General features: G+C 54.2%; 2 protein-coding genes across 6 annotated transcripts in view; both read right to left on the bottom strand.

The window, feature by feature from the left end:
• ACOX3 (acyl-CoA oxidase 3, pristanoyl) overlaps positions 1-19,049 on the bottom strand; it is a 97,122-nt gene that overhangs the window by 10,226 nt on the left and 67,847 nt on the right. For all 5 annotated transcript variants that reach the window (XR_010322176.1, XR_010322177.1, XM_064286188.1 and 2 more), the window contains 5 exons: positions 18,735-18,857; positions 16,591-16,711; positions 13,584-13,706; positions 13,186-13,299; positions 3,200-3,315 (listed from right to left, as the gene is read on the bottom strand). Coding sequence is in view for 3 of the 5 variants with exons in the window: in XM_064286188.1 (XP_064142258.1) it covers positions 3,200-3,315; positions 13,186-13,299; positions 13,584-13,706; positions 16,591-16,711; positions 18,735-18,857 (597 nt within the window). In the remaining 2 variants the exon portion in view is untranslated. The remainder of the gene's footprint in view (positions 1-3,199; positions 3,316-13,185; positions 13,300-13,583; positions 13,707-16,590; positions 16,712-18,734; positions 18,858-19,049) is intronic.
• LOC135231471 (proline-rich protein 36) lies at positions 3,331-5,036 on the bottom strand (the record flags this gene model as incomplete). The annotated part of the gene is made up of 1 exon (XM_064286258.1): positions 3,331-5,036. A coding segment is annotated over one exon (981 nt), but the record flags the coding sequence as incomplete, so codon positions are not given.

The following is a 19,049-nucleotide window of genomic DNA, read 5'->3' as shown; positions in this document are numbered from 1 at the left end:
CTGCCAACCAAGGCCCCAGGCCCTGCTCTTGGCCCCACGTATTTATCTGTCAGGGAGGTGCGTGAGCCGACCTGTGGAAGGAGCCTTGTGTGTGGCTGGAGAAGGAAGGCTTCTTGTCACCTCCTTATGCACAAAAACCTCTGCAGGGGTGCGGAGACGCTGGTGATGGGCCAGCACAGGCAGGAACGTGGCTGAGGGCGGCCAGGGGAGGCTTCTCCCGCACACCTGTCTGAGGACTTGGAAGTGACATGAGAACCTTTTTCTTTTTGAAGAGCCTCCTGTGTATCTGCTCAGGCAGGTGCCCAGTCCCAGCAGGAAACTGGCAGGAGGGGGTAAAGTTGACCAAGGTCCCCTGCCAGAGAGCAAGCGCACCCCTTATTTCAGCACAAACATGCAGTAACTTTCCCACAAGGACACAGCAAACCTCACCCTCCACCGACCTTATACAAGAGCGGCTGCTTCCCAGGCCAGGGTGCCAGTCGGTGCCGCTGCTTTACTCTATGTTGTGGGGCGAACGGCACCCCAAAAACGATGTGCTGTTGTTGTGCGCTGTAAAGTCGATTCCAACTCATAGCAACCCTATGTGACAGAGTAGAGCTGCCCCATCGGGCTTTCTAGGCTGTAACCTTTACAGGTGCAGATCGCAGGGTCTTTCTCCCAGGGAGCCGCTGGGCGGGTTCAAACTACCAAACTTTCGGTTAGCAGTGGGAGCACTTAACCACTGTGCCACCAAGGCTCCTTTCAAAAAGATATACTGAAGTCCTAAGCACGGAACCCGTGAACGTGACCGTTTTGGAAACAGGATCTTTGCAGATGTAATTAAGTTATAAGGTCATAGTGGACTGGGGAGGGCCCTAATCCAATGATGGGTGTCCTCATAAAGAGAGGGGAGACACCGTGTGAAGACGGAGGCAGAGACTGGCCTGAGGCAGCCACACGCCAAGGAGCACCTGGGGCCACCAGCACCCGGAGCAAACAGGGAAGGATCCCCCGCTAGAGCCTCTGGAGGGAGCTTGGTCCTAAAGACATATGGACCTCAGACTCCCAGCCTCCAGACTGTGACAGCACGGGCTCCTGCTGCTGGAAGCCCCCTGGCCATGGGGCTCCAAGGTGGCGGCCCCAGGACACAGGGTGATGTGCGCGTCCGTGGCATCTCGTGCTGGGCGCTGGCGACTCTGAGCAGCAGCTGGTTTTCCAGCCAGGCTGAGTGCTGCTTTTTTCCATCAATTTGTAGACCCTCTTTCCAAACCAGGGGTCCTGCGGGACTTTCTCCATCTGTTGTTTGTCTTTTGTCTCTGTTTATAGTGTCTTTAGCCATTCAGACATGTTTAACTTGCTTGTCCCACACCGGGCTTGTGTAAACCTCCTCTGAGCTGCCTTCTCGCGGGCCTTCTGCTCCGACGACGGGAGGGAGCCGCGTCTCACTCGGAGCCCTTACGGCCCAGCCCAGAGAGCTCTCTCGGCTGGCAGAGCGGCCCACGGCTCCCCGTGAGCATCCTCTGTGATCTAACCCAGGCCCAGACAAGGACAGTCCCTCTTGGGGACTTTGCTCTTCATCGCACAGACTCTACTCCACTTGGTGCTCCTCGGCTCCCCATAACCTCTGTGACCTCCTGTCCGGCTGAGCCCGACCCCAGCGCTGGCCGCCTACCCCTGTCCTTCCCTGCATTGCAGTGACGGAAACGTCAGGATGTGGCTCTTTAACAAAGCTCTAAACGTGAATCGCTCCTCGCATGACCGAGCTCAACACTCACAAGGCTGTGAAGTCACGCGGGCGGACAGCTGGCGCTCGCCCCACACACATTCCTCTTCTTCATTTTCTCTCTCGAGAAATGTCATATTTACTGGTCATCGTTGGGAGGCCGGTCTGCTGTTGCCCCTCTGCCTCTTCCCTGGGCCACCAAACCAGAACTGAGCCTCTCTCTCTCCCAGTTTCTTGTCCTTCTCAGGGGCCTGCCCTGTTCTGGGTACACAGGAAACTTGCTCTGCGCAGACGTGTGAGTCACATGGCATCTCACCCACACCAGCCTCACCTCTGTATCTGTTCCCGGGGGAGGGAATGGGGTCTCACCTGCAGCACTCAGACCATCAGCCCTGCGTTGGCTGTGGGGAGTGACTCGCCAGCCACGGGGACCAGCGCTCACAGTCGAAGCTGACCTTGCTCTGTCTCTATTCTGTGGAGGGAAGCGTTGCTCCATCCATTCGCTGGCTGTATATGAGTCAAGCTTTTGCTGGTGGCCTGGATCCTGGCCAGAAAGTTTGACTTAGCGAGCAGGGTTGACAGTCGTGAACACAGAGGTGGCGACCGGATGCGACACCTGGACCGCGGGCTAAAGGGCAGCACGGTGGGCTTGGCCGTGACCTTCCAGGCAGCTCCCGCGGACTCAGGCACAGCTGGAAACAGATGCCCTGGTGCATAGCCCAGAGGTGTGGCTCCATCTCCAATCCCAGAAGGATAACCCGGCGTGCAGGCCATAACAGGGTGCTCTGCAACAGGCCATTTCTGCACCATGGCTCCGAGAATGCGAAACCATCTTGTGAGGACCAGCTTGCATTCCAGAGCCTTCCCTGGACTGTTCACACCAACGGTGCCTCCATTAGCACAGCAATGACAATAAGCACAGGCAACAGGTGACCTCCATGAATTAGGGGAGCCCTGGGAACTTCCCACCGCCCGGTGGTCACTAGGGAGTGTTGGGGTCCTGGCCCAGAGCCCACTACATCCGACGGCTCACACAGCCCAACGTTTCAATTTCAATAACCACAGGCGTGATACGGCTGTTTTGGAATGGTTGGTGTGTGTGATGGGCTACCATCACACTCTCCAAACACAGTGCCCACCATCCCTGCCCCAGTCAGCAAGGCAGGTGTCACCGTCCCCATTTCACAGACCAGCAAACCGAGGTGCGAGGAGGTCACGTGACTCCCCAAGGTCCCAGACACCAGAGGGTGGAGCCGCCAGGACACCTGACGTACTGAGGACACAGCAGCACAGAAATGGGGAGCAAACACTAATAAAAAGCAACTTTTAGGCACAAGCACACCTGAGGGCGGAGCTCTGGTGACGCAGCAGTTAAGCACCCTGCTGCTAACCAGAAGGCCGGCAGCTGGAAACCCTATGGGCAGTCCTACTCTGTCCTATCGGGTCGCTGAGTCAGAACCGACTCCAAGGCAGCGGGTTTGGGTTTTTGGTGTATACCTGAGAGTTGTTCCTCGCGTCAAAGTCACTGCTTCCCAAGCTCCTCTGACGGCTCAGTTCTCGAGCGCTCTCTTGCAGCAGGTAACAGACCAGCCACCTGTATGCCTCCAGGGAGACTTCGAGACAAAAAACAGAAGGAAAACAGTGACAACATGGCGCCCAGCAGGTGTCAAGCAAGTACCCTACGCAGACGCTGCCCTGCATGTGGCACGTGACTAACCTTGGTGACAAGCGTGCAGGGCGGGGGCTACAGATAAGGAAACCAAGGTACGGGGAGCAAAGTCGCTGCCCCGGATGGCTGCAGTCATGTGGGTGGGCATTTCCCAACTCTGCGCCAGGCTGTGCCGAGGCAGCCACGCTGTCCAGGACCACAGAGGCTGCTGGGCCCTGGGCTAACTTGAGCTCAGGTTATCATGACCGACACTTTCTGGCTGGTACCTGATTGCTCCACCCAGGTAAGATGGGGCGCTGTCCCCTCAGTGTCACCAGGGTCTGTACAGGTGTCAGGACTTCCCCAGCAGGTGAAAGCCACCTGGGGAGAGGAAGGGGGACCTTTCCCACTTTGGCCGTCTGGCTCCCAGTGCAGAGGGTGGGTGGGCTGATGGGCCACTGGGCTGGGATCTGCCTCCGCCTCACCTTGTTCCTCCCCCATGAGGCCTAACAGGGAGAGAAGGGGGATCCGGGAAACAGAAGAGGGCAGAGACTAGAGGTCAGACAGGGCACACAGATATGAAGAACCCCAGGGTGGCTGTACCCCACATCGAGGGTCCCCTCCTTCTCCCCAACCAGCTGTGGTGGCATTGATTATGGTACTTTGTAGAGCCTCCCAGGTCTTGAGACCCTGAGGCACACTAACTCAGATGTTCACAAGCAATGACCCCATCAAGCAGTGCCACGTTGTACATGCCAGGGACGAGGACACTGTGGGACAGACACGTGTGAGCAAGGGGGCAGTGAGTGAGGGACAGTGAGGGGACAGTGAGGGACAGTGAGTGATGGACAGTGAGAGAGGGGACAGTGAGTGAGGGGACAGTGAGGGGACAGTGAGGGGACAGTGAGGGACAGTGAGGGACAGTGAGTGAGGGGACAGTGAGTGAGGGGCAGTGAGAGAGGGACACTGAGAGAGGGGACAGTGAGTGAGGGGACCGTAAGGGACAGTGAGGGGGCAGTGAAGGACAGTGAGTGAGGGACAGTGAGGGGACAGTAAGTGAGGGGGCAGTGAGGGACAGTGAGGGGACAATGAGTGAGGGGACAGTGAGTGAGGGACAGTGAGTGAGGGGATAGTGAGGGACAGTGAGAGACAATGAGTGAGGGAACAATGAGGGGACAGTGAGCGAGGTGACAGTGAGGGACAGTGAGTGACAGTGAGTGAGGGACAGTGAGCAAGGGGACAGTGAGGGGCAGTGAGTGAGGGGACAGTGAGTGAGGGACAGTGAGGGGCAGTGAGGGGACAGAGAGTGAGGGACAGTGAGCGAGGGGACAGTGAGCAAGGGGACAGTGAGCGAGTGGACAGTGAGTGAGGGACAGTGAGGGACAGTGAGCAAGGGGACAGTGAGTGAGGGACAGTGATGGAGGGGACAGTGAGAGAGGGACAGTGAGCAAGGGGACAGTGAGGGGCAGTAAGGGGACAGTGAGTGAAGGGACAGTGAGTGAGGGACTGTGAGTGAGGGACAGTGAGGGGACAGTGAGCAAGGGGACAGTGAGGGGCAAGTGAGTGAGGGGACAGTGAGTGAGGGACAGTGAGCAAGGGGACAGTGAGCAAGGGGACACTGAGGGGCAGTGAGGGACAGTGAGGGGACAGTGAGGGACAGTGATCAAGGGGACAGTGAGGGGCAGTGAGTGAGGGGACAGTGAGTCAGGGACAGTGAGTGAGGGGACAGTGAGGGACGGTGAGCAAGGGGACAGTGAGGGAACAGTGAGTGAGCGGACAGTGAGTGAGGGGACAGTAAGCTAGGGGACAGTGAGTGAGGGACAGTGAGGGGATAGCGAGGGGCAATGAGGGACAGTGTGTGAGGGGACAGTGAGCGAGGGGACAGTGAGGGACAGTAGGGGACAGTGAGTGGGGAACATTTGTGAGTGCCAGTGAGTGAGTGGACAGTGAGTGAGGGGACAGCAAGCGAGGAGACAGCGAGCGAGGAGACAGCGAGCGAGGAGACAGCGAGCGAGGAAGGGCGGGTCTGGACCTGGCCCTTGGCTCTGAGTCCAGGCTCTCACCCACCCCTCTATCAGGCACAGGGCGGGTGCCAAGGCAGAGGCACAGGGAGGAGTCCTGACCTGAGAGCACCTGGGAAGGAAACCGGGCCTGGCCGCAGCAGTTTGGGGCGGAGGGGCCCTCACCAGGAGGAAGACACCCGCCATTTGCTGCTTCCTGTCACACACATGGACCATTCCACAGGTGCCACATAGCGTAATCCTCAGGGGGCAGCTGAGAAACCCATTTCACAGACGAGGAGACTGAGATCAGGCTCCACACGGCACTAAGGGGGCTGGCCATGAACCCAGGCTCCGGGCCCTGGGCAGGGTGCAACGTGGGTTCCTCTGCACAGTTGTTCTCTGGAGGCTGGCGGGAAGGGGGGACTCCAGGTGGGCACCCCCTGCAGGCCTGCAAGGCGAGCCAGGGGTCACTCTTGAAAGAAGAAACCAAACAAGTTGCCATACTGTCAACTCCGACCCATGGCAACCCACGTGTGTTAGAGTAGGACTGTGCCCCACAGGGTTTTCTGGTCCTAAGACCAGAGCCAGCTGCCGTGAGCCAACTGGACTCACAGCGACCCCACGTGTATCAGAACAGAACTGTGCCCCACAGGGTTTTCAGTACAGGGGCTGATTGTCTAGGAGCAGACAGCCAGGCCTTTCTTCTGAGGCATTTCTTGGTGAATTCAAATTTCCAGCCTTTGGGTTAGCAGCTGAGCGCATGAACTATTTGCCCCACCCTGGGCTCCACCTTCAGGATGTCACCCCAAAGACCACGTCAATGCTGAAACACCAGTGTGACACCACAAATGTGTGCTCACAAGTGTGTGCCCTGAGGGTCTCTGAAGACCACATCGTGCCCTTGACACTGCCCAGAAGGACCGACCATTAATGCAGAGATGGGAGGTGGGCGTTGCTGAGTCACAGTTTCTGCGGTTTATTTGTTGTTGTTGTTGTTAGGTGCCCTCCAGTTGGTTCTGACTCATAGTGACCCCACGCACAACAGAACAAAACACTGCCCGGTCCTGCACCATCCTTACAATCATTGTTACACTTGAGCTCATTGTTGTAGCCACTGTGTCAATCCACCTCGTTGAGGGTCTTCTTCTTTTCTGCTGACCCTGTACTTTGCCAAGCATGATGTCCTTCTCCAGGGACTGATCCCTCCTGACAACATGTCCAAAGTGTGTAAGACGCAGTCTCACCAACCTTGCTTCTAAGGAGCATTCTGGCCGCACTTCATCCAAGACAGATTTGTTCGTTCTTTTGGCAGTCCATGGGATATTCAATATTCTTCGCCAACACCGCAATTCAAAGGCATCAACTCTTCTTCGGTCTTCCTTATTCATTGTCCAGCTTTCATATGTATATGATGTGATTGAAAATACCATGGCTTGGGTCAGGCGCACCTTAGTCTTCAAGGTGACATCTTTGCTGTTCAACACTTTGAAGAGGTCTTTTGCAGCAGATTTGCCCAATGCAATGCGTCTTTTGATTTCTTGACTGTTGCTTCCACGGCTGTTGATTGTAGATCCAAGTAAAATGAAATCCTTGACAACTTCAATCTTTTCTCTGTTTGTCATGATGTTGCTCATTGGTCCAGTTGTGAGGATTTTTGTTTTCTTTACGTTGAGGTGCAATCCATACTGAAGGCTGTGGTCTTTGATCTTCATCAGTAAGTGCTTCAAATCCTCTTCACTTTGAGCAAGCAAGGTTGTGTCATCTGCATAACGCAGGTTGTTAATGAGTCTTCCTCCAATCCTGATGCCCCGTTCTTCTTCATATAGTCCAGCTTCTCGGATTATTTGCTCAGCACCTATCCTGAAGTACAACGCTGTCAGTGATAGGATAATATCCACACGCCTACGAGGGAAGACCAGTTAATACGACTATTATTCAAATTTACACACCAACCACTAGGGCCAAAGATGAAGAAACGGGAGATTTTTATCAGCTGCTGCAGTCTGAAATTGATCGAACATGCAATCAAGATGCATTGATAATTACTGGTGATTGGAATGCAAAAGCTGGAAACAAAGAAGAAGGATCAGTAGTTGGAAAATATGGCCTTCCTGGTAGAAACAATGCCGGAGATCAAATGATAGAATTTTGCAAGACCAATGACTTCTTCATTGCAAACACCTTCTTTCAAAACATAAACGGCCACTATACATGTGGACCTAGCCAGATGGAACACACAGAAATCAAATTGACTACATCTGTGAGATGATGGAAAAGCTCAATATCATCAGTCAGAACAAGGCCAGGGGCCGACTGTGGAACAGACCATCAATTGCTCATATGCAAGTTCAAGCTGAAACTGAAGAAATTCAGAGCAAGTCCACGAGAGCCAAAATATGACCTTGAGTTTATCCCACCTGAATTTAGAGACCATCTGAAGGATAGATTTGACGCATTGAACACTAGTGACCGAAGACCAGACGAGTTGTGGAATGACATCAAGGGCATCATCCATGAAGAAAGCAAGAGGTCGTTGAAAAGACAGGAAAGGAAGGAATGACCAAGATGGATGTCAGAGGAGACTCTGAAACTTGCTCACGAACATCGAGCAGCTAAAGCAAAAGGAAGAATTGATGAAGTAAAAGAACCGAAAAGAAGATTTCAAAGGGTGGCTCAAGAAGACAAAGTAAAGTATTATAATGACATGTGCAAAGACCTGAAGATGGAAAACCAAAAGGGAAGAACACACTTTGCGTTTCTTGAAGCTGAAAGAACTGAAGAAAAAATTCAAGCCCTGAGTTGCAATAGTGAAGGATTCTATGGGGAAAATATTAAACGATGATGCAGGAAGCCTCAAAAGAAGATGGAAGGAATACACAGAGTCATTACAACAAAAAGAATTAGTCGATGTTCAGCCATTTCAAGAGGTGGCATATGACCAGGAACCGATGGTACTGAAGGAAGAAGTCCAAGCTGCTCTGAAGGCACTGGCGAAAAACAAGGCTCCAGGGAATTGATGGACTATTTTGTGGTTTATTTACAGGGCTACAAAACCCAAGGAACTAGTTTCAGCCAGGGACTGCTCAAACTAATTCCTCTTAGCCAACCCAGGCAGGCCTGCAAGGTATTCTGAGGCTCTGCCCACCCTCTGCCCCCGCCCTTCCCTGTGGGGAGGACACACATCTCACAATCACTCCCGCGGGGCTGTGCCCACATCACTCACCATAGGTGGCCTCTTAGATTTTGCTGGGTGCTTCAAATAAGAAAGGAGCCCAATGAACGCGTGATTTTTGAACAGGGTTTCCCTTCAGAAGCTCAAGAACAGGAGTGATGCGACCATGTTTTCCCCGTGACCTTCCTGGACATCTGGTGGCAGAGGCCCTCGGTGGCCACATCCAAGGACTCCTGGGCCCCTTGCGGGTCCCTGTGGCCCTGCCCCCAACCGGGCCACACCCTGCCTCAGCTGCACTGGCTCTCCTGGAGCTGCCTGCCTCCTCCACACTGGGGTTCCCCACCCCTTGCAGTCATTGCCCTCCTGTCACGCCTGGGCCTGTGGCTTCTGCGTAGTCTGTCATTCCAGCAGCTCGGACGCCACGCACTCAGGCCTGAGCTCCCAGGCTGCCAGGCCATCCTCACCTCCCACTGTCCTGCCCCTCTCCATCCTCAGCCCTCCCACCTGACGGCCACTTGGGCCTGCCAATCTGGTCAGCATGCCCGCCCACCCCGCTGCTAACCCCACGGCACACCCATGCCAGGCACGCCTCCATCTGCTGCCCTGCACCACGTGACCCCAACCCCTGTACGTAACCCAACTGTTCATACCACGTGACCCGACCATACCACCGTACCACATGGCCCCAACCAAACCACGTGACCCCATTACCTGTACCACACTGGCCCCCCTACACCACGTGACCCTATCACCTGTGCCACACAGCCACCACACGTGACCCCACCACCTGTGCCACGTGGCCCTCGCCCAGACCACATGACCCCACCACCTGTACCACACAGCCCTTGCCCACACCACGTGACCCCACCTCCACCACATAACCCCACCACCTGGACCCCACCCCCCACCACGTGACACCACCTGGACCACATGCCCCCCCACACCACATGACCCCACACCCACCAGATGACCTCACCGCCTGGACCACATGCCCCCCAAGCCTCATGACCCCACCGCCTGGACCACATGGCCCTCCACACCACGTGACCCCACCACCTGGCCCACATGCCCCCCTACGCCACGTGACCCCTACCCACACACGTCTCAGAGTTGTGAACTCTGTGAACTCAGTGATTCAGATCGTGGGCCCAAGCCAAGGACTGGAGCCTACGCCCTCACAGGGAGTCAGACCCTCAGGCGCAGGACCCACCGGAAACTCGCCCTCGGGCCCAGGTCTGTGCAATACCAAGAGGAGCGATGGAAAATCTCCTTCCGGCCCCCTCTACGTGCCAGCTTCCCGGCAGGAGTCGGGCTATGAGGCCTGATGGCCGTCTTCATCTCAAACAGACAAACGCAGCCCTGGAAGGTTCTGTGTCCACTGCCCTACAGAGGTGTCCCTGGGCAGCTCAGACGGTCAAACACTCAAGCTAGCCGAAAGGTTGGCATCTGTACCCACCCACAGGTGCCTTGGAAGAAAGGCCTGGCAATCTGCTTCTGAAAGGCCAGCCTTGAAAACCCTATGTGGCAGTTGTACTCTGCACATGTGGGGTCATCATGAGTCAGAGTCAACTCCATGCACCACCAACAACCTGTCCTACCGTGCTTGAGCGTTGCCTGTCATCCATGGTGTTTCCACCGAGAGCTCGGAGTAGACACAGGTGGTGAGTTCGGCCCCGAGGTCTGGGCTTTGATGATCGAATGCCCTCGAGAGCCCCCACCACGTGGAGAACAGTGCCAGTGGGCAACGCCAAACCGCCCCATCGAATGACCAATGACCAGCACTTGCGTTTTCCCCCCTAGAAAACGTTTCACTTTGTTGCAGCTTGCAAAGCTTAGGGCGCTTCCAGGAAAACAGGGGACGCTGACTTGGCAGTTCTCCCTCTGCTGGGACACGGGAATCCCACCTGCCTCCACTGTCCCAGCACCGGGAAGGGCCTCGGATGGCTGTCGCCACCGACACAGCCACCCATTTACTCTCAGCTCCAGCACCGGCATCGTGTCAGGGGCCGACGGGTGGGCTGATGTGAGGACGACAACCGCGTTCCACAGAGCGTCTCTGCGGCTCGGGAGACCACAAGCTCCCCAGTGATGGGCTTCAGGCGTGTTTCCACTTTCTATCAGCACTTTGAAGAGGCAGTTACCAGGTGTCAGAAAGGGGTTACGTCAGAAAAACTTAGAACGTGGGGAGCAAGAGAAACAAAGCAACTGGGAAGAGAACTGCTTTCTGCAGGTGGGGGAGGGGGGAGAAGCGCTGCCTTTCTCTGACTTCTGCCCCCCTGTGGGCTAGTGACAAACTCAATCACACCCATCCTGCCCAAGCTACCAGCGTCTCTCACCTGCAATCCACTTCCAGAGAGAGCAAAGCAACCCCCCTGCCCAGTAGCAGGGCTTGGCTGCTAACCACCCTCGGGCACCTCAGAAGAAGGGCCTGGAGGTCTGTTTCCATAAAGATCACAGCTGAAAATCTCCAGTCCAGCACATGCCTACCCTTGTAGCACACAGAGTCATCAGGAATGGCAGTCGACCCGTAGGCCAAATAGTGCGGCATCAGTTACAAAACATGAACCACCGTGACAAACGACACAAACGTCAGTCGGCTTGTCACGGCCCTGCTTTCCCACCGCACAGGGTGAAAGCCGAGCTCCCCCAGGGCTCAGGGCCCCGCTCAAGCTTGCTGTTGGTGCCTGTCTTGTGCCACTGTGACCACTCCGTGCCACCCAGGCTGGCCTTCCTCGGTCTCCTGAGCAGGCCCGGCTTGTCCCCTCGGGGCTGTGACCCCCCCTCGAGCATCATTCCCTCTCCCCGTGGCCAGCCTCCAGGTACATCCTTCCCTCTCTCCCCATGGCCAGTCTGTTCCTTTCAGAGATAAACTGACAGGTGTGACCCCCTCCAGGCCCCAGAGAGGCCATCCCTGCCATCCCGCGTGTTCATCACACCCAAAAACCACCGTCAAACCGGGCCTGTTGCTGTCGAGTTGACTCCAACTCACAGGGACCCCCCTGGCACACAGGTGAACGCCCCAAAGGGTTTCCTAGGCTGTAATCTTTATGGAAGCAGACGGCCAGGTCTTTCTTCCACAGCACCACTCGGTGGGTTCAAATTGCCAACCTTTCAGTTAAAAAAAAAAAAAGCAAACCTGCTGCCTCCAGGCTAATTTGGACTCACTGCGCCTCCATAGGGTTTCCAAGGCTGTAAATCTCTACGGAAGCAGATTGCCCCATCTTTCTCCCACCGAGCTGCCAGTGGTCTTGAACTGCTGACCTTTTGGTTAGCAGTCAATCATTTTAACCACGGCACCACCCGGACTCCTTAACCTCTCGGTTAGGAGAACACAAACCATCCGCGCTGCCCGGCGTCCACGCTGACACCAGCCCACTGTGGTTCCCTGAGAGGCTGCTACTCTGTGACAAGGTCCTAGTGATGAAGTTGTTTGCTGCCCCCACCCTGCATCTAGACTGCAAAGCCCCACTAGAGAGCGGGGACCCAGCCTCATTCCCAGGCACATCCCAGCACCTGGAACTGCACACAGTAGGGCTCAATCAGTATGTAGACCTATCACGTGAATCACATGAAACCTTGAGGACTAAGGTGCACCTGACTCAAGCCACGGTGTCTTCATTCATCTCATACGAGAAAGCTAGACAATGAATAAGGAAGACTGAGTAAGAATTGATGCCTTTGAATTGTGGTGTTGGCGAAGAATATTGAACACACCACGGACTGCCAAAAGAACGAACAAATATGTCTTAGAAGAAGTACAGCCAGAATGCTCCTTAGAAGCAAGGATGGTGAGACTTACTCTCAAATACTCTGGACACGTTATCAGGAGAGACCAGTCCCTGGAGAAGAACATCATGCTTGGTACAGTAAAGGGTCAGAGGAAAAGAGGAAGACCCTCAACGAGGTGGAGTAACACAGTGGCTGAAACAATGGGCCCAAACGTAGCAACAACTGTGCTGGCGCAGTGTTTTGTTCTGTTGCGCACAGGGTCACTATAAGTCAGAACCAACTCAACAACGCCTAACAACAACAACGACACGCAAATAACATAGAAGTAGAGTCCCTGGTGGTGCTAACAGTTAACGCGCTCAGCTGCTAACCAAAAGGTCGGCAGTTTGAACCCCCCAGCGGCTCCGCGGAAGAAATATGTGGCAGCCTGTTTCTGTAAAGATTACAGCCTCGGAAACCCTGTGGGGCAGATCTACTCTGTCCTGTAGGGTTGCTAGGAGTTTGAATCAGCTCAAGGGCTTTTAAAGGGTACCTGTGAATAGGTTTGGAAATCCAGGGTTTTTGTTATATTGATCAGATCCTATCCGTGTAGGGTGGGTCCGAACCCTAATCGCTTCTGAGTTATAAACAGAGCAGCACAGACCCAGACACAGACACACGAGGAAGACAGACGCCATGTGAGGATTGCCCGGGTCTGCTGACAAGGAAGGAATCCACATGGCAGAGGCCCTGATTCGGACTTGTAGCCTCCAGAACTGTGAGAACAAATTTCTGTGCTTTCAGGGCCCCCACGTGTGGTGTTCTGGTACAGCAGCCTAAGTGACTGAGCTGGCCACCAAAGCTTCTACCTGTGACACGGGGTGCCTGCTGGTGTTGGTGACAGGGACGAGCGAGCAGAGGCCTCCGCCCACAGCCCCCAGAGCCTACTCACCTGTGGTGTCCCAGCCATCTCCCACACTGGGGCAGGTGAACCTCTGGCTGAGGATGCCTGGGTAGCCTTCCAGGAAGTCTACAGTCTTCAGGGGGCTTTCAAAGCGAGCTCCATCTAGGACGCACAGCCCAGGGAGGTTTGTGAGAGATGGGAAGACCTCAAACCACAGAGAGTCCCAGAGCAGACGGCAGGCTGTCCCGCGCACCCCACAAGCTGGGGTCTGCCCTGGCATCCTCCCCCACCCTACCCCGGTGCCCCATTGAGAAGTTGCCCATCAGTCATTAGTAACCCATTTTCCTTCCTGCAAACATACGGAGCGCCTTCATAGGGCAGAACAAACCCCGAGGGCTAGAGGAGGGCTCCCTTGCGAGCTCTCAGGCCTGTGCTGCCAGCCTCACCTCGGGTCCTGTCGTCCAGGAGGCCCAGCAGGTAGTTGCTGGTCTGCTGCAGTAGGACATTGTTGTCTCCTTCATAGGTGCAGTTGGGGTCGTTGTCGTCTCGGAGCTCACCCAGACGGTTCACTGCAATGGGGCCAGGTTTTCCTCATTTCAGAAGTGCACTGGAAGGCTACTACGTCACCTCTGAGCGTTTACAAGTCCTGTCCCAGCCCAACCCAGGATGGGCCCCTTTGACCTGGCTTCAAGCCAACTCAACTAGCTGGGGGCCTCCAGAGCTCTGAAATAGGGGGCTGGTGGCTTAAGGGAAACTCGAGCATGGCACGGGCAGGCAGCTGCAGGCAGGGAATACTGGCCATCATCCTCCTCACCGCAAGGTTACCCTGCAGCTCTCGCTAGCGTGCGAAGGCCCGGCGGACACTGGAATGCTCTCCGGGGTGGGGGAGCGGGCCACCTCAGCGGGCTGCCGGTTTGGCTGTTGGACAGGTCTCACTGTCCCAGTTTCTAGTGATCCTCCGATGACCACCTGACTCCTTGTAATTTTCACCCACCAGCCTGTCTTCCCTGTCATCCTAAACTGAATGAGCCCTTCTTTCAAATCTCTGAAGACGACCCTTGCTTTTCTGTTGTCTCTCCTGCCAGTTTCCGCCAAGTTCGCTCTGACTCATGACAACTCAGTGGAGGTCAGCGTGTAACTGTGACCCAGAGGCTGACTTTGAGTGATTTTCAGAAGATCACCAGGCCTTTCTTCCTAGTCTGTCTTGGTCGGGAAGCACTCATGGCAACGCACAACCCTCCACTGATAGACGAGTGGTGGCTGCGTGTGAGGTGCGTTGGCCAGGAATCGAACCCGGGTCTCCTGCGTGGGAGGCAAGAAATCTACCGCTGAGCCACAATGGCCCCTTGTGCGGTACATGCTGTTGCTGTGTGCCATCAAGCTGATTCCAAACCCACAGCAACCCTGTACGACACCGTAGAACTGCCCCGTAGGGTTTCCACGGAGTGGCTAGGAGATTTGAACTGCTGAACCTTTGGTTAGCAGCCATAGCTCTTAATAACTATGCTACCAGGGCTCCGGGTGGTATATAGTAGGTGGTGTATCGAGGAAAAAAGATCCAGGGTAACCAGAAGAAAAAGTTACCACCAAGCTGATTCTGACTGATGGCGGCCCCATGCGTGTCAGAGCAGAACCGTGCTCGACAAGGCTTTCAGTGGCTGGTTTTTCACAAGTAGGTTGCCAGGCCTTTCTTCCGAGACACTTTGAGGGGGGACTTGAACTTCCAACCTTCTGGTGAGCAGCTAAGTGTGTTAACCATTTGTACCACCCAGGGGCTCCTCCTGCCAGTTAAATGACCCTAATTCCTCCGTGTGCTGTATAAGGTATGCTTCCCAGACACTCACCGCTCGGTCTTCCTCCCCCGACCCAGTGTGTTCTCACACTCATACTTGCCATTTATGGGCCAAAGAGGGCGTAAGATGGCCCGCAGCAGCCAGGCTGCCAGTTTGCACGGGGCTTGTGGTCACCTATCCCACCCTGATCTTCTTCCCCTGGCTGGCCGTGACGTCTCCCCCATACCACTGAGCATGAAGACGGACCTAGAGGAGAGGTTCAGCTGATACTTTAAACCACAGCCAAGGCTTCACTTTGACCCCTGCTGTCATCAGTCTTAGTGGTCTCGCCCAGTGTTTCGATCTGTACTGAATCCCGATGAAGTCATTTTTGTTGTCTGCAAGACTCAACTTCCTTATTCTACTTAGAAGACAGGGACTAGGCTAAACGACTTAGAGCATCTCTGTGAGTAAAATGAATAAAAATTATTAAGAACCCTGCACAGAGACAAAACTATATATACAGAAATCACATATCAGCTGTGCTTACTCACACGTCAACCATTAGTAACAAAGAGAGACCAAACGGGGAGCACGAGAGGCCCACAGCTGTCTGCCCCATGCTGGAGCGAAAGCACCCCATCACTGCCGGCGTTCCACCAGGGGCTTGGCCCTCTCTCGGAAAATAACTGGGATAGACGCTAGAAGTACCGAATCATCTAGAGAGTGCCACGGAGACGCTCGCAAACTTGGCAAGAGGCCAACAAGCTCCCACGGGTATAAACTGTCAGCTGGGTTGGTGCCAATTCTGTTGTTTGTGGTGTGTGTGGGTGTGTGTGTGTGTAGGCCTTCTTTGAGTAACCAAGTTTTAACAAATTGATTATTTAAGATTAGCACACAGAGAGTATTTCAGGCAAGCTGCAGATGATGACGGGAATAACAATGACTACAGATAGCAGTTGCTGGGCGTGTGCTGTGTGCCAGACACTACGCTAAGCGTGTCACATGAACGAACGTGCTTAATCCTTGCACGAATTTATGACGTAGGTATTCTATTATTATTCCCGTCTTATACATAAGGAAACCAAAGCACAGAGAGGTTAAGTAACTAGCCCACAGTTGCCCAGCTAGTGGATGGCCGAGCTGGGATTCGAACCCAGGCTATTTGGCTGCCTCTTCTCTGAACCATACACCAGCTGCCTGAATAGTAGTCACTGCTGATAACACTAAGTCTCTTTCTCTAACCTTAAGAATTTTTTCATCAAAATAAAACTTGGTGCTGAGACTGTTACTGCCAAGTTATTCATCAAGAAGTTATCACTGGGATGAACAGGTGATCTATTTCGTGTGGGTTTCAGTGGGCTGATTCTTAGCTTCTCCATACTTCATCATTTTCCCCGATTTTCAACCAAGAATCATTAGGCATCAGAACGCGCAGGGCTCTGTCCAGAGCAGGGTCGGCCAACGTATTCCGTAAAGGCCAGAGAGCAAGTATTTTAGGCTTTCTGGCCACGTGGTCTCTGCTGCTGTGGAGCAGAAGCAGCACCAGGTCATAGGCACAGGAATGGGCGTGGCTGGGAGCCAGTGAAACAAAACGGGGCCAGGTGGATCTGGCCCTCGGGCCGGAGCTTGCTAAGCCCTGCTCTAGAGTCAAAGGGTAGGACCAGGGTGGGAAACCTACCGGCCAGGTATCCGTGTCCTCCGCAAGCCTCTCGGCATTCCTGGATTCCTCGCTGGACCATCCATGAGGCCAGTGGCTTGCCGGCTGATGACAAGGCGTGGATCTCCCGCCCAAGCTCTGCCTTTGGGAAGGGGAACCAAGAACAGTAGAGAAGAGACTGTTGACACCAAAAGACAGCAGTCTGTTTCAATGCTAGCATCAAATGACTGTGACCCCTCAAGTCCTTGACGCAAAACCAAGCCAAACTCGCTGCTGTCAAGTCGATTCCAGCCCATAGCGACCCTATAGGACAGAGCAGAACTGCCCCATAGAGTTTCCAAGGCTGTAGTTTTTACGGAAGCAGACTGCTACGTGTTTCTCCTGGAGAGAGGCTGGTGGGTTTGAACCACTAACATTTTGGCTAGCAGCCAAGCACTTAACCACTGTGCCACCAGGTCAATTCCAAACAAAGAAACCAAGTCTAGTTTAAGGACTGAGGGCTCATCCAAGAAGGGGAAACTGAGGCACACTCAGTTTTCTCAGCAATGGAAATAAACGATCACAGCTCTGAACAGCAGAGACCTCTGGGCCTCAAGGCTTATCACACGAGCAAGTTGCAGAAGAAGGCAATTTGTGATTCAGCTTGTGTGAAGCTCACAAACATAAGACTGATAGACTGCTCACAGTCACAAACGTATGTGGTACAACTGTAAAGAAAAGCAAGGGAACCAAACACAACATTCAAGATGGGGCTTCCCTCTGAGCAGGGGAGGGAATGGCTGGGAGGGCCGTTAAAGGCAGTGACATCTGTTTACCTTGTAAACCGGAGGGGGGCAAGGGGTGTTCACCGCATGGCCACCCTGCACCTTATGTATGTTTTATAAAGGATCTTTTGCTTCTACTTGCTATTTAATCAAAACAATTAAGAGACACACAAACACAAACATACTTGCTTAAAAAAAAAAACAGCCGCTGTTGAGTTGATTCTGACTCACGGCTACCCCATGTGTACAGAGTAGAACTGCTTTGTAGGGTTCTCAAGGCTGTGACTTTTCGGGAGCAGATGACCAGGCCTGTCTTCCGCGGCACCTCTGGGTGGGTTGGAGCCGCCAGCCTTTCCGTTAGCAGCTGAGCGTGTTCACTGTTTTTACCACCCAGGACTGCCTCGTACCTGATGTACGTTTTATGAATAGCCTTTTGCTCCTGCTGAATGTCTGATGAGAACGACAAAGGCACACATATGGTTGCTAGATAAAATGACCCATTTCGCTAAGTGTTTTCAACTTCGAATGAGAGGCTACTCTGAGGTCCTGCTGTGGCCTGATTAAGTCACCGCCTTCAGAAAGGATAGCATGTGATTGCACTGTATAACGTTATTAACAGGAGAGCAATCCACACGTCAGCCGGCAAAGCCACAGTGAATCATCTGAGGGAAAAACAGGCGTTTAACCCCTTCCTTCTCCCCAACACGTTTGCTCCTCAGATCTCGGTGGCCTCCCGTCTTGCTCTGCCAGGAACACTGCTGTCGTTCCCACACGCCCTCCGCCCCTCACTCCTGGGTGTTTATGCCAAGAGTCCAACGTGTGGCAATTGGTTACAGGCTATTTGGGGCGTTGTACATAACCCCGTATCTGTAGTCTGTTGTGAAAGGCATTTCTTTTGATTCACACTGCTCCCCCGGCCAGGTCTCCAGGGGTCAGCAATCACAGGACTGCTTCTCACACAGCAACTGATCTCGGGGAATCCGACGCAGATGCCTGGCACGGACGCCGGGCCGTCGACTCAGATTCTGTCATCTGGATTCAGACCTTTGTCTGCTGTTTACACAAGGCTTGGAATCATGAAATCTGCTCCCGGGCAGCTTATCGAGGCTTTGCAAAACCATCCTGTTCTCAAAAGGAGAACAGCAGCTGAACTCACAGACGGGGTTTAGGGGACGAGTCAGCCCATCCCTGAAAGACGGGACATGGATAAGTGCCTACACTGTCTAAACCACAGGGGAAGCCGAGGCCAAGTGTGTGGAAATCCACTGGCAGAGCGTGTCTCCGGCTTGATCCCTGCAAGCTGATGCCTCATTTTGTCTTGAATAAAGGCTACATCTTGGTCACTTGGCCCTGGTGAGGGAAATAACCGCACATATGCTGAGAGGAGTCACAAAGGCTCACCTGTCTGGCACTCCGGTCCTGAGTTTGGAGGCCTCGCTGGAACTCCGTAAGGTCCAGAAAGAGAGACTTGTAGAAATGGTCTAAGGCATAGGTGGCCGCCAGGTATGGAAGCAGGCGCCATTGCTAGGACAGACAGACACTCGCGTAAACACATCACATAGCCTCACAAAGGACTGGCCACCTTGGAGATAGTTGGAGGCCAGAAAAGAGAGTGCGTGTGGCGGGGGAGCATCCATGGGCTCCACTCCACACTGCAGAGCACACACAGGCCTTTCTGTGCCTTCACGAAACCTTCATCCCAACAGCCTCTCACCT

This window comes from Loxodonta africana, chromosome 5 (assembly GCF_030014295.1).
Source record: "Loxodonta africana isolate mLoxAfr1 chromosome 5, mLoxAfr1.hap2, whole genome shotgun sequence".
In the NCBI taxonomy this organism is placed as follows: domain Eukaryota; kingdom Metazoa; phylum Chordata; class Mammalia; order Proboscidea; family Elephantidae; genus Loxodonta; species Loxodonta africana.
This window is presented reverse-complemented; position numbering and strand designations above follow the sequence as displayed.